The 14,834-nt window shown below is 28.8% G+C and overlaps 1 protein-coding gene across 3 annotated transcripts in view; it reads right to left on the bottom strand.

Annotated features, from left to right (window-relative positions):
• LOC132947241 (cGMP-specific 3',5'-cyclic phosphodiesterase) overlaps window positions 1-14,834 on the bottom strand; it is a 105,388-nt gene that overhangs the window by 48,693 nt on the left and 41,861 nt on the right. For all 3 annotated transcript variants that reach the window (XM_061017481.1, XM_061017480.1, XM_061017482.1), the window contains 2 exons: window positions 9,515-9,778; window positions 4,311-4,537 (listed from right to left, as the gene is read on the bottom strand). In XM_061017481.1, coding sequence (XP_060873464.1) covers window positions 4,311-4,537; window positions 9,515-9,717 — 430 coding nt within the window. In that variant the 5' untranslated portion in view covers window positions 9,718-9,778. The remainder of the gene's footprint in view (window positions 1-4,310; window positions 4,538-9,514; window positions 9,779-14,834) is intronic.

The following is a 14,834-nucleotide window of genomic DNA, read 5'->3' as shown; positions in this document are numbered from 1 at the left end:
TTCTGTACGATATAAAGACGCACGCGAAATCGATTTACAATTATTACGACGCGTTCGAATAATATATTATAAAGAGTAACCGAAAAAACAAAACAAAAAAATGTTCCTCGGTGAAATTCGCTGGCTCCACGATAAATATTATGCAATAATAATAGATATAAGCCACTCGACGAGAACTGTAGCGCGCTATAGGTATTAAATCTGCGATCGGTCTCCATACTATATTTTATTCGTGCAAATATTTCGCCCTCGCGTACGAATTATAATATTTTACTTTAAAGTGTATCCACTGTAAATATAATTTACATTTAAGCCGAAACCGGTGTATCGTGCATACTGCAGTTATTTCATGCTGAATGCTTATTATTGTGAGTACGTTTCATTAATAATTCACGAACACTTAAGGCACCGATCTCGTATACAGCAGGTGGGTACCTACCTACATTATTAAAAACGCAGTTTACTCAAATGCCGCGTATTTAACAAATTACCATTTTAATAAGTTCGTTTGTTCTTTAATTTTTCGTTGATATGAAACAATAACATTCCTCTCAAATTCCTCGCTTAAAGAACCTTTGTGTACCACATAATATTCAACGACAAAAGCGAACGAGAAGAAGTTAAGTATACCGTTTCACGTGGAAAAACAATTGCGCACCACTCGTAATGTGTTTACACTGGAAAGTGTACACTCGGTGTACTTAGTTTATATAAATGATATGTGACACGATCATATAAGGACAATACATTGTTTTATTTCATCTATTCTATTTTAATGACAAATATTATACAAATGGACATTTTTAGAAGCAAATTTTAAGTTATTACGTTTATTTGAAAAATCTAAATTAAAACAAAATGTATTCTTTTAATATTAAACGTAGTATATTATTACATTCCAGTTCTGCGTTTGCTTGAACAAGTTAAAATTCTTGAATTCAGAAATTTTTAATATTAATTTTTAAATTCGGTTTATTTTGCTTGGATTAAAAATGTTCTACTATGAAAAGGTAATTTTTAAAATAAATAGACTCTCAGGCTTTTGAACAAAAATGTTCAAATATTGCATTATTTAATAGGTACCTACCGTAATTTAATTTAAAAACAAAATAATCACATAATTACATTTTCAAAAAAAGCATACAATATTTAAAAATATAACTTAATTTTGGCGCTTTATCATTTACGCGCAAGACACTAACTCGTTTTAGTTCTAAGAAATCAATACAGAGCATAATATTATGTTCTCCATTGTGGTTTAAAAAAAAAACAATCGGAACATATTAAAATTATTTGGGTTGCCACCATACAATATAAATTATCAACGCAAATAACAATAATAATAATAATAATATTTTGAAAGTGTAAACAATTGTTATTTACATAAAATTGACGTTATTCGGACCAATACAATATAATATATAGTTATAATATTATACTAAACCCATTCATCAAAAGTCCATTTGTCGTTTTGGTTTTGTATTGTTATATTATATCAATAATATTAGTAATGACGAACACAGCCATGGAAACACGACAAATCGGAATCCTATTTTTTTTATATTTTATAAATTTTAAAACGTAGCGTTAATAATTATTATTCCAAGCGATTAGAGTATTTTACCCTAGACGAGTTTAAACGAGTCTCGTTATTAAATCATTATTGTACCACGTGCAACGACACAATTACACCTGTCAGCGAACCATAACTGCGTTTATATTACACAGGTGAAAAAATCACACAAACTTGACAGACATTCACGACTGTAAACGTATTTTTATTTTTTCATTTAGGTCTGTTGCGGTTATTTAATGCCATTCATAACAGTAGAATAATATCAGTTTGTGTACGAGTATAATAATTATAGGTATGTATTGTATAGTTACATTATTTATGTTACACGGAATTCATCTAAAACCACTTTGTTTTAAAACCAATTCAAACACAACATTTTGTCTACGTTGTTTTCATTAAACGAAAATATGATTACATTTTGATTATAAACGTACATTTAATGAATACCTATTGTAAAAATTGTTTAACCATTCTTCAACGTACGTTTTGATACCTACCCACTAATAATATAGCATTATTGTTCTTATTTTTATAATGATTACATGCTAATATTTTATGCAAATACATTACAATTTTTTTAAACGTATTGCTTATAATATATTATAACATTATTATTTAACTTTGAAATATTCAAGATTTTGAAATTATTATTTTAAATAGGTATATTTTTTTTAAATTATTCTCACAAGATTTTTTTTTAAATTGTTTTTTTTAATAAATTCCGAAAAAAAAATTAAATTCATTGTAGCTTTTTGTAATAACACATACTATATTACTACTACTACTACTACACACACGCACAGTAAATTACATATTTATAAATCGACGACGGCGACGAGGAAATAAATTAATACGTGTTATCGAAATGTTCAGTTATTAAAAATCAACTGTGTACGATAAATTATTATAAATTGATAAAAAACTAACATTTCCAATAATATTTTACTTATTCGACAGAAAATATAAAACATTTGCGTGCGTATATATGTTTTTAATAAATAAACTTTTTTTTATCACGGCCATTATTATAAATGTTTTTTTATTTCATACACGTTGGCATATAAAACAAATCAATTATAATTTTCATCATCCGATTTGATACGATTATTTATGCGTAGATAACTTGCATTGTATATATTTTCACGTTTTAATTGCTTCGTATAATTGTCCAGAAAACAATAATAATTTATCCAAAGATAAAAAACGATGGTCAATAAATTATTTACTTGGATATTAATAATTAGTAATTTGCACGAAATATGCGTCTTTTTATATTTCCTCGTTACTTTGGAAAATATAATGCGCTTTATTTGAAAACCGTACAGACATGTCGAGGGAACGTTTATCTTCTACAATATATAAATCATTAATTAGCTTTTTCGGTATGACTATAGCTATTGGTGGTACACACAAAACCATCATCAGTCTGCAATGCGTATATAGTGGTTATAATCCTTATGAGATTCAAGCAACGTAATATCCATTTAAAACAATTTTGATAATATTCTAAAACTATATTTGACTTAAGTATACTTTAATGAATATACCTACATCGCTTTCTCTCGTTTCGGTGCGTTCCACACATTTTATGCTCGTATAGTCGTATTACACAATATATTATAATATATAACTACATCAACTTTAACTAAATAATAATTTCATATTCATTCATTAATATTTTTAATTTAATTTGTCTTTTATACAATATTTTATGTTTAATGTGTGTGTATAAATATATCTGTATTCTGTATATTGCACGAAATACCTACTTACATTACTATATACGTATGATAAATTAATTAGTAATTAGAATGAATAAAAATAATGTTTTATTTTATCTTAATTTTATTCCACGACATTAACGTATGGAAAATTAATGAAATAAAAAAATTCGTAAATTATGCCATTAGATACTACGAAACGAATAACCAAAAAAAAAACATTTAAAGTTTTCAAAAAAGCATTACAAAATAACAAATGCATGTTTTTTAGATTATTTTTCCCAGCTGTATGCGTTATATTTTTTTACTCCATAATTTTGATTTGTATTATATTTGTGTCTCGCATGGTATATTTTTAACTTCACTTCGTTTAAAAAATAAGACTGATCTATCAGTTGAAAAATGCGTATCTCCAAACTAAAACTAAAATATAAACGGTTTTTAACGTTTAACAATTTTTTAATTTTTATTGGTGTTCAACACGTCACTCACTCACATAATGTCATATTTTCATTTTGTGAAATTCTACAGAATTGGCGTACTCTCGTACCTACGCAACATGGTTCAATCTCACGTATCAAAAACAATTTTAAGATTATTGAAATCGGAAGATGGAGTAGGAAAATAAAAAAATTAGATCAATATAATATACATAATATGTATACGAAAATACGATATAAATTTACCAAGTTTTGCGTAGTTTTCAACACAGTAAAATGTATTTATTTTTAAATTCAAAGAACTGCAATAATAAGAGCAATAAGAATACGTTTGCTTATGTATAAAAATAAAAATAAACTCTGTTTATTTAAAATCAAAATAAAACGAAACGAATTCTTTTACAGAAATGACCTTTCCGACGCAATACGGTCATAAAAAAAACCTTTGTTACTAAATCCTAGTCGAAAGCCATGCGATATTTGAAATAGGTACTAAAAGTTTTATCATCAGAAAAATCATATTTAACTGTATACAGACCAACTACGACGCGTAATATACGAACAAATTCTTACCCGTATCTACAGTTACATCGAACAGCTTGGCCACCAGATGTCTGCCTCTCACCAGGAATAGACTGCCTCGATCAGCTCTGGTTAATATACCGACGTTGACAAGTATCTTGTGACATAGGACGTCGATATCCAATTCGTTCGACACGTCCCGAATGAGCTCCATAAAAAGCTCCCCTTCGTCTAACAAACCCAAATGATGTCTCCATTCGCCACTGCTCCGCGTCACTCTATTGAAATCATAAAGGTTTTTGTTCGGATAAATAACGTGGTACTTATATTATATCCAACCGCTAAACATATGCAATTCTATTACATAATATATACGATACAACATCATAAAATATAAAGGTAGGTACATATACTTTGATAGTATAAGCACAATGTCTATACATTTTATCTTCATCGACTCACGACTATAAGACATATTGGTTTAATATAGGTAGGTAATGTAATAACATTATTGAAATATTATAATATAATATAGCCGTCAAATACTTCGGAATATGAATAGGTAATGTTATACCTGCTTTCCGTTGGTTACAATACAATAATAATATAGTGTTAGATTTAAATACTATTCTTGTACGATTTTAACATTGAACTTAGTGCAAAAAATTTCCAACAGCAAATTACTTTTTTCATAAACAAAAAGTCATTTTATTTTATTTGCACTTACTGCTTAGTGTAACATCGTTACCAAATAAAAGAAACATATTTTAGATAGTTATTACTTCTTATTTATAAGTTATAAGCAGTGATCTAGAAACCAATAAAATATAAATCAGTATACAAATATTTCTATTATTATTTATTATAAATTAGTTGTTATAATGAACTTAAATTGTATTGATATTATAATGAAGACTTTTAAAAGTAAGTACTTATTTATTAGCTGCCTGTTATAATTTATATAACATATATAAATATATATATATATTTTAGATGTGCATTTTTTAAATCAAAAAAACACTATATCAACAAAAGAAAAAACACATAACATTCCAGGCAGTGGCGTATTTAGCACTTTGTCAATGGGGAATATTAAACAACGATAATGGACTAAAGAATATGAAAAATTAATTTAAAAAAAAATGTGATTGAATAAAGTGATTCATGCAACCACTTGATTGTACAGTAGGTACTTATAGTATATGTAACTCGTCATTGATTGGGTTTACTGTAACGTATGTGTTAAATTTGCATTCAAAGATACATACCTAGGTGGCGAACCTCTTTCAGGTCACGTGCCAACATTTTGTAATCAATATTTAAAAAAAAAATCCATGTGCCAGTAATATATTATGTCCATGGATACATCATATAATAAACAATATTATATTAAATTAATATTAGTATTTTATCAAATTATCATTTTTTTTCAACCAGATTTTTGTGAAAATGTTGGGGATTATATAGTTAAGACTTTCCCAAAGTACAAACTAGATCAAATTTTCTATCAGAGACCACCCCCGAAGCTGATGATCGGAGGATTTGTTGACTATAAAAAGTGTCTCCGGAAATAAAAAAAATTTTAAAAATAAAACGCGAATCGTTATAAAATCAATTAGTTCATCGCTTTGCTCAGAAACTAAAAATTGTAAAATATATTGAATGTACTTACATAGTACTTCGCTGCAGTATATTATTGTTTCTTGAATTATTTTTATTATAATTTATTATTGTTTAATTAATAAAGTTTTTAATTCACTTTATTATTTATTTAATTTTTAAATTTATATTTATATTAAAGGTACATATTGTTAAAAATAAATGTATTTCGTTTATGTGAAAACATCATATATCTATAAAATATTAGTTTAAAAGATTTGATCTAATAAAAAAAAAGGTCCTGTAAGCTGGAGACTGTATGTATAAATATTTCTAAGTAAAAAGATTACTTCTATCTGAAAATCCTTGAGTGCTTTAAACAAAACCAATATGGCAAATTGGGTTTTATAAGTTTTAAATCATATGTTTTATAAAATATTTAAGCAATAATAATAGTGTGTACAAAGTGAGTACTTTTTAAAGTTTAAGAAATTGAGATATTTATAAAAAAATATATATTTCTTTGAAAATAAAACGGCAATTTATCATTCTTATTAAATCACTGTAAAATATTAAAATACTCAAATTACGTAGAATGGACTACAATGTAATGTTACAGACAATATAATATTAATATAATTTTTTTTTTTTATCTGATAGGAAATCATTGAAGGGATTAAACTTCAAGACAATAAGTAACATTTTTTCTTTAAAATTGAGATTTTTAATTTAATTAATTATTTAAAAAATAGAATTATTTTCTTTTTTGAATTAATGTTTTATAGGTATATGTATATCAGTTGATTTCAGTTAGAATTTCGTGATATTTTGAGAGGACGCTACACTCGCATGTATCTTGTCTCTATTTTACAATTGTACAACATTGTAAAAACTGTTTTGCGTGGGTAAGAACCACTCACGGTATAAACCAACTATAAGCAACAACATTTTCACACTATAAAGAGGAGAACATATTTTACTAAGCAACGTAATTTTTATTTGTTCCATATCAGAACTAAAAAAAAAGTTACTCAAGTTTTAAAATTCATTATTTTTGAGTTTTTCAAAGTTAAATAATTCTTTTTTTAGTTCTGATATCGAAAAAATAAAAACGACGTCGCACAGTAAATTTTCTTCTATTTATAGTGTGTACTTTAGTTGCTTAGCTTGGACTACAGCCTGAGTGGTTCTTACCAAAAACAGTTTTTGCAATGTTTTACATTTGTAAGACGGAGACAACACATGCGGGTGTAGCGTCCTCTTCATAGGTAGTTTGACTAAAGAAAATAATTAAATCGACCCTACATTAGCTACATGCTGCACCTAAACATCAGAAGCAAATTTGATTTTGTAGAATTCACTTGTTTTATTATTTCTACATTTTTTACTATATAGATTTATGAGGTATGATAACAATTCAGAAATACAATTCTACGAAATCACTTTGTTTCCTGTTTTTTAACTGTTTCTGTGAAATGATCGAGGTAGCATATTGCATAATATTATGTACACAACACCGGGGAATTTTATTCAAAATATTATATAATATGTCGAACCCGTTTAGTGGGGCCCATCACCTTTTCGAAGAAATATGCAACAATAAACAATTACAATATAATATTATCTACCAGTTAAACATTTAACGAAATATGGTTGATACACGTCGTCTTGATAGCAAAGAAAGTCAATATATATAATAATATACTATGCTGCTAATTTGTGGAAAATTGATAATGTTTATTTGGCTTTCACGAGATGTTTAATTCTGTCTATATTATAATATTATTATTCTTTCGAGTGGAAATATTATTATTATTAAAATATACAAAAATACAAAAAAAAATCCATAGACTTTTGAAATCGCGTGTGCGTGGGACGGGCTAGTCAAAATATAAAGGAGCAAAATATGTTTCGTATTGGAAAACCATCAATAACCAACATCGAATATTGTATAAAATCGTACATCTGTCACGACCCTTTCGGATTTCATTCGACGTCAAACCATGGCGGAATCAATGAAGATTTGTCTTCCGGCCTCTCGTACGACTTTACAAAATAATTCGTTCGCTGACAAGTCCACAAAAATCCATAAACGGAATTTGACTTTTCGGTATCATAATATAAGTTTGGTCTGCTAGCTATGACATACCGTGCGCAGTTGCTATTACGTTTTCCGTCGTCGTCGTCGTGTGTTTGCATATCGTTACGAATTTATTATGCAGTCCTCGTCAGAATATTATGTTCAACATAATAATATACCGTTGAAATTAAGAAGAAAAAACAATATGTTATCAGGGGGCAGGGGCACATACTGTTCATAATATATAGTCATTCAGGGTATTTGAACTAGAAACGAACATTGTTAAGGCTGTCCAGTGAAAACGTCCCTACTTTTAGCAATAATTTTTACAGCGCAATGTTCCTAATCCTCGTCGGAAGTAATTGTTGTTGACGACAGATTTACCAATAACAAAAACAGTAAAGACTTAAACTTTTATGCGTATATAACTATTAGTCAACGCCCTACACTCAATAGTACTATAAAAATGTACTATTTACGTACCTAGGTATATATTATGCACGCGTTTATGTTTATACACTCGTCAGGTCACTCATACTCATATATATTTTATGTACGAGTACATAATTCTCATACAAAATTGAAATTAAAAGCGTGGTGAAACTTAAGAAATTCGCTGTAAATTATGAATACAATTTTTTCCCTTGGCAATAATTAACTACCCCTTGCTACAGCGTTACACAATTGTTGGTATATAGTATTATAAATTATTATTATTATACACTATCGCGTGCACTTGTTAATAGTATGTTTAAAAATAATTTAAAATATAATATTAAATAATTATTACTTTCCGACAAAAGCTCTGCGCAGGACTGAAAATTGAAACTTATCTAGTTCGGTTTTTCGTTTCTTTGGTAGCTGAATATTATTTTTTTTAATTAAGTGGACACAATGTCAAAAAAACATTTCCCTATATAGCGTATAGACCAAAAGTAAATTTTGTATTTTTTAAGCGTAAAATAATATGAAAACGTAATATTATATTCAAAATACTTGTACGTGAAGTTAGGTCCCCGACATCAAAATTTGGGACCTTGTACTAAAATAAAATAAAATAAGTATTCCATCGAAATTTCAAAAATTACAAATTAATTTAAACAGGCACCTGAACTCCAGGTCCAACAGTACCCCTCCCCTGCGCGGAGTACAAAACTCAATAACACGGTCCATAACGACGAGTCTTACGAACATAATGACAATATTACAACAGCGTATAGGCATAGGCGCAACTAGGAAGGTGTTTGGGGGTGCTTCAGCACCCGCAGACTTTGATTTAGCACCCCGCGTTCAAAATCACCAACAATTGAAAAATCTTATGAAAAAAAGCGGGTAAGTGTATGTCGTTCTGCTGTACAGTAGTTACAAGTGGGTCACCGTAACGGATTTTATTAAATGTGTATTAAATGATATAATATTATCATTGTATGCGATCTGTGTCCTCTGCATGATTTTAGCACCCCCAGTTTTTGGCCTCTAGTTGCGCCTATATGGGTATAGGCATTAGTTTGTACCAATTACTGCCATTATATACCTATATTAGACGACTATAACGCGACTGCAGCGGTTTCGTTACCTGTTCGGCGACCTCGACCGTTTCATCGGAGACGACGCGAGCCAAGTGTTGAACATCTCGGACGTCATGGAGCCGCGTTTCGCCCGACTTATCGTCAACGACCCGGTGCGGTGCTGGAGCCGTGCCCGGATCACGCGGTCCACCAGGTCTTGCGGCGCTTTCTCGCACAGCCACCGCTCTACCTCGTCAGCGTCCAGGTCCATCGTGGTTAATCACTGAACCACAGCTGGTACACGACTTCGGCCCGTCCGCCCCGTCCGAACCCTGGAAACAAAAAATAAAACCAACCGATCGTCAATCATCGTATTACATAGATATAGGTACGTAATAACATTATTGTGCAACGCTAGTTGTAGGCATGGTTTTAATAATCGCACCGAAAATAATATAATAATATATATCGTTTTGGGCCGATCGCGACGACAACAGTATTAATAATATTGAAAACCACTGTGTGACGGGGAGTATAAGAATAAGAGTATTAATAATATATCGAATATTCGAATATATTATTATTATTATTATTATTATTATTATTATTATTATTACGATATAGTCCGTGCGGTATTGTGCATTTTTTTTTTAGGTTTTTACACACAATATTATAACAATATATTATAATGTTATACCGCGAAATCCGCGCCGTCTGTGTAACGTTGTGATTTTTTGACACCGCCTATATGTATATTATATTATTTATATAGCGACACGTGCGGGCAATTTATCTTCGTCTCCAACACAGCACACAATCTGCGTTCGCGCGCTGCTACAACTCCCCTACACGGTTTCCGAACAAGTCGAAATCACCATTGATAATACAATATTAATGGACCCGGAAACTCCTTTTTTCAATTTTCTTCTTCTTATTTTTATTTTTATTTTTTATCATTTACAACGTGTAATTCCCATTATATAAAAAGTTTTGATATACGCGCGCGTAGTGTAGCAATAAAGATTATCTTTGTAACAGTTTTTTATTTTTTTATATTTACATTGAGAAAGTATGCTTTGGCGTTGGACATAAAACGTCATCGTACACACTACCTCCTCCACTATTAAAATCTGGTTTAATCAATTATGATTCATCAAAGCTTCATTTGAGTCTAGATAGAATTCCCCTCCACGTTTTGTATTATAATGTATATCGTAATTCGTAACTCATATCATAATAATTGTATCAAAAGAGCGTTTGACAACGTTTGGCTGATCATTTAAATAAAAACTCCTTAAAATATCCTATATTTGGAAGTTTTTTCTCGGTACGCTACGGCTTATCCACTTCTTTATCAAAACCAATTAATGCAGATACAGTCGCCGCTCTTCTTTTGTTAAATCATATCCAACCAATCCACATTATGTAATTACTACTCTTATGATGGCGACTTTGTCAATAGTCATAAGCCCACCACTGCTTTTTCACTTATTCAATATCCTCCTTGAAAAATGATACAAGGAATTGGGCATGGAAATATATGAATCTAAATGCATACACTCTACCTTTATGCTTCATCAGCAAAAATGTCCAAAACTTATTCTCAATGAACTATAGTCTTACCATTTTTTTTACCAACAGTGCATTGTATCCAATTTAGATACTTAGTTATCGCTAAATGCTATACAGCAACGATATTTCAAGTCTTCGCATGGCTGCAACATTGTCCGAAATAACAAACAATAATTATTCTTAAATAAAATCTTTCCCCGCCTTCGATCCCTCAACTTACAATTACACAAAACTAGCAACTAAACTACTAATCTATAAACTTTTCATCAAAGCAATTTGGAAATACTGTATCCAACTATGGGGCTCTGCTAAAACGTTTTAACATCAATCGGACCTACCTACCTATTCAATGTTTTAAATTCAAACCTCTTCGAGCTGTAATATAAAATACTCTTTTAACGTATAAAGTTACTCCGTGCTCAGTGATCTATAATGTAGCTAAAGCGTTTTATTTTAGTAGTATTATTGCAAATCAACTTATTAAACCTGGTTATCCACAAAAAGGGTAAAAAAAAGTAAAAAAAAATAGGTGGTGGTATCGTGACCCGCTTTAGTGCCCATCGTTATAAATGTAGAAGTATATCTACTAATAATATAATTTTATAAATAGCTATTGTAATACATTATCCTCAATTCACTAGTTTTCAATTAACAATAATTGTTTCCCCTATGCGAGGATATTAATACATTCTGTGAAACGTGTATTTTTTCTTCATTGTGGGTATCACAATATTCATACTCAATTATTATTATTTTTGTACATTGTAAAATAAAATAAAATTTAAATTCAAAAAATATATATTTATATTTTGAGATATTGCGTTTACGCGTTTACAATTATAAACCAATCATTACATATTTCCGGTTGGTTTTAGACAAATAAGCTTATGCTCAAAATCTAAATGCTAACCTATTTACTTTTCAATAATTAATACCAAAACGCGATTCTGGGCGTATTATATGCATCAAGATTTCCAGATGTTAATGACTACATTATAGTATTCAATTGTTCCTAACAAACAATAAACCCAATTAATGCAGCATGGAGGTTAATTATTTTGAGAAATTGCTCTATTTTTGTTGAAACAGGTACAAAACTATAACCTTAAATTGGATTGATCATGGTCACTGGTTATTACTACGCCTAAAACCTTGGCATTAATATCTGGTACCTATCTATCACAAAAAATTTAAAATATAATATGCTATACTGTAATACTCCCAAAAGTAGATCTCGTAGGTATGAGAGTGTGAGTCGCATACTGAATACTCAACAATATTTCACAAAAAATCCGAAGCCTATCATGGTTATTTTTTCCAACTAATAGTAAGGAGATTACTGCGAACTAAAATATCTACTTTTAAATAAATCATTTCTAACTTCATGCAAATATAAAATATTAATACATTTATGGTATTCTCGTTTCAAAATTGTTTCAAAGTGATGATGATAAATTACTATTAGAACTCATGACTTGTATAATATAAATATTCATACATGATACGAAAACAAAATATTGTCTAAAACTATGAAATGAATGATAATATTACTACCATGGTAAACAAAATATATTAAACGTGCATAATTTTCCCCGTAAAAAGAAATATTAATATTTCAATATTAAATTATATAGTTGTTTTAAAAAATTAAACTTCAAGAGGTTTGACTATAACACAAAGAAACTAAAATAATCTTCAACGCATTGTTTCCTTTCAGTGGCAACCCATGGAAAATAAATAAAACGGATTCTTTAAATCAGAAAACTTGTCAACCTATCATATCGAGAAATAAAGCACAGTGTATTTTATTGACGATTCGGTATATTAACATCACACCATTCAGAATGTGTCTCGTGTCGGTTATTACATCAACCTGTTAAGCGTCTTCATTGAAGTCAGTGTTCGCTATTTTTCCTTTTACAAATCCAATCTGCAGCAGAGGGACCGCCTTTGATGTTTCTTTCATTTATTCCCGTAGATATTTTCAATTAAATTTGAAGTGAAGGTTGATAATTAAATCAAGTCGAACGCACACATTTATATTGAATCGAAATTAAAATGTTGAATATAATATATAAGTAGTCTCTTTTTTTCACTTTTTATTAGATACCTGTGGAGTTCCAACACACCTAAGATAAATACTACTTTTAAATTTATAAGTCTCATTGATGATCCCTTTGTAATGTTCATTTACAATTAGTACCTACCTAGCTATAATTTATTATTATACTAGTTTCACTTTTTAACGGATCTAAATTAACTCAAATATCAACGTTTATTATAATATTCAGTAATAAAAATATAAAAAATTATCAAATAAATAGAAAATTACTGTAAAAATATCAAGTATAGTATAGTATATGTGTCGATTATACCTCGTCATCATTGAATACATGTGACGATAATAGGTAACAATAATATGCAAAATTTAAATTCAATGATATATTTTGTATAGATACGATAATCTTCCGAGTGGAGTCTATATTTCTAAGGATATTATTAAATGCATTTTATAACTATTAATAATTTGTTTTTCTATTAAAAGTATCTTTACGTACCTACGTTGAACTAATTTTTGTCAAAAATAAATCATTTATTAATATTTTATAATAATATTTGCAAATCAATCCTAACATACAATAATCGATCTGAGTAGGTTTGAGGTATAAATAGAATGATATTATCAAAATAATTTGAAAATTGTATATAATAATATATAATATACTGTATAGTAAATAATGATATACATAACGTCGAAAAGGTTCGATTACCTACGTATAATGTATAATATATTTGGATTACATAAAAAAACTTATTTTTCGTTTGTTAAATATCCAATGTCGTAAAACTTTGAATTAAAAATGCTTACATATAAGGAATGCGGGGATATATGCTAAACTTTTTATTTAATTTCCAGTAAAAAGAAATCATGTGTTACATTTTCAATTTTTACTTGCAAACAAAAATTGTGTCACAATAATTTAGGTATGAGTCAAAAAATACCAAAAATAAGTTGAAAATGTTAATTAGGTATCTATAAATAGCTTAAAAAGAGCTAAAATATTATGAAAATGTTATAAGTACTGTCTAGAAAATGCAAATATAAATATTTGGTGAACATTTCAAATTTAGGTACTTATATTAATTCCTTAAATATTCCTGGTTAATTTCAACACAATAATATTCCGAATCTTTACTGCCTAATCGGTAACAAAACTGTTTTTCCTAGGTGGTTACATTGATTAGATATTCTGCAAATTACCATAGTTTCCGCGGCTCTTCTTATTAAATAATAATTAAGATAATATTATTGGGTACGGTAATTAAAAATATATTAATATATTACGTACAAATAAGTAAATAACCGTAAATAACCATCATCTTAGCCATATATTTAAAAGATATAGTCTTTCTAAAAAAATATTATTAAATATTTACGTCGATGTAATAAATTCAAATTTGTATGCGATGAAATGATATATTATTATAGTTTCCAATTAGAAATATATCACAATAAATATTAATTCAAACCATTACGACGAAATCGGAAAAATACACAGCCATATTAAACTTTCCTGAAGTAAATATACAAAATACCTGATGCCAAATATCTTGCGGCACTGTTTATGGTTTAGATCAAACGGTACTTGTATAAACAACATTCTAACTGAAACACTACCTATATGGTTATATGATCCTAATCGTATCAAAACTTAACCATTATTTTCCCATGAAAAATTTGGGCAAATTTTTATCACACTATTTCCACTTGTGTGACCATATTATTTTCCGATTAAAAACGTGAGTTTTATAGTA

This window comes from Metopolophium dirhodum, chromosome 6, assembly GCF_019925205.1.
Source record: "Metopolophium dirhodum isolate CAU chromosome 6, ASM1992520v1, whole genome shotgun sequence".
NCBI classification, from domain to species: Eukaryota; Metazoa; Arthropoda; class Insecta; order Hemiptera; family Aphididae; genus Metopolophium; species Metopolophium dirhodum.
Note: the sequence above shows the minus strand (reverse complement) of the source record. Positions and strands in the feature narration are given on the sequence as shown.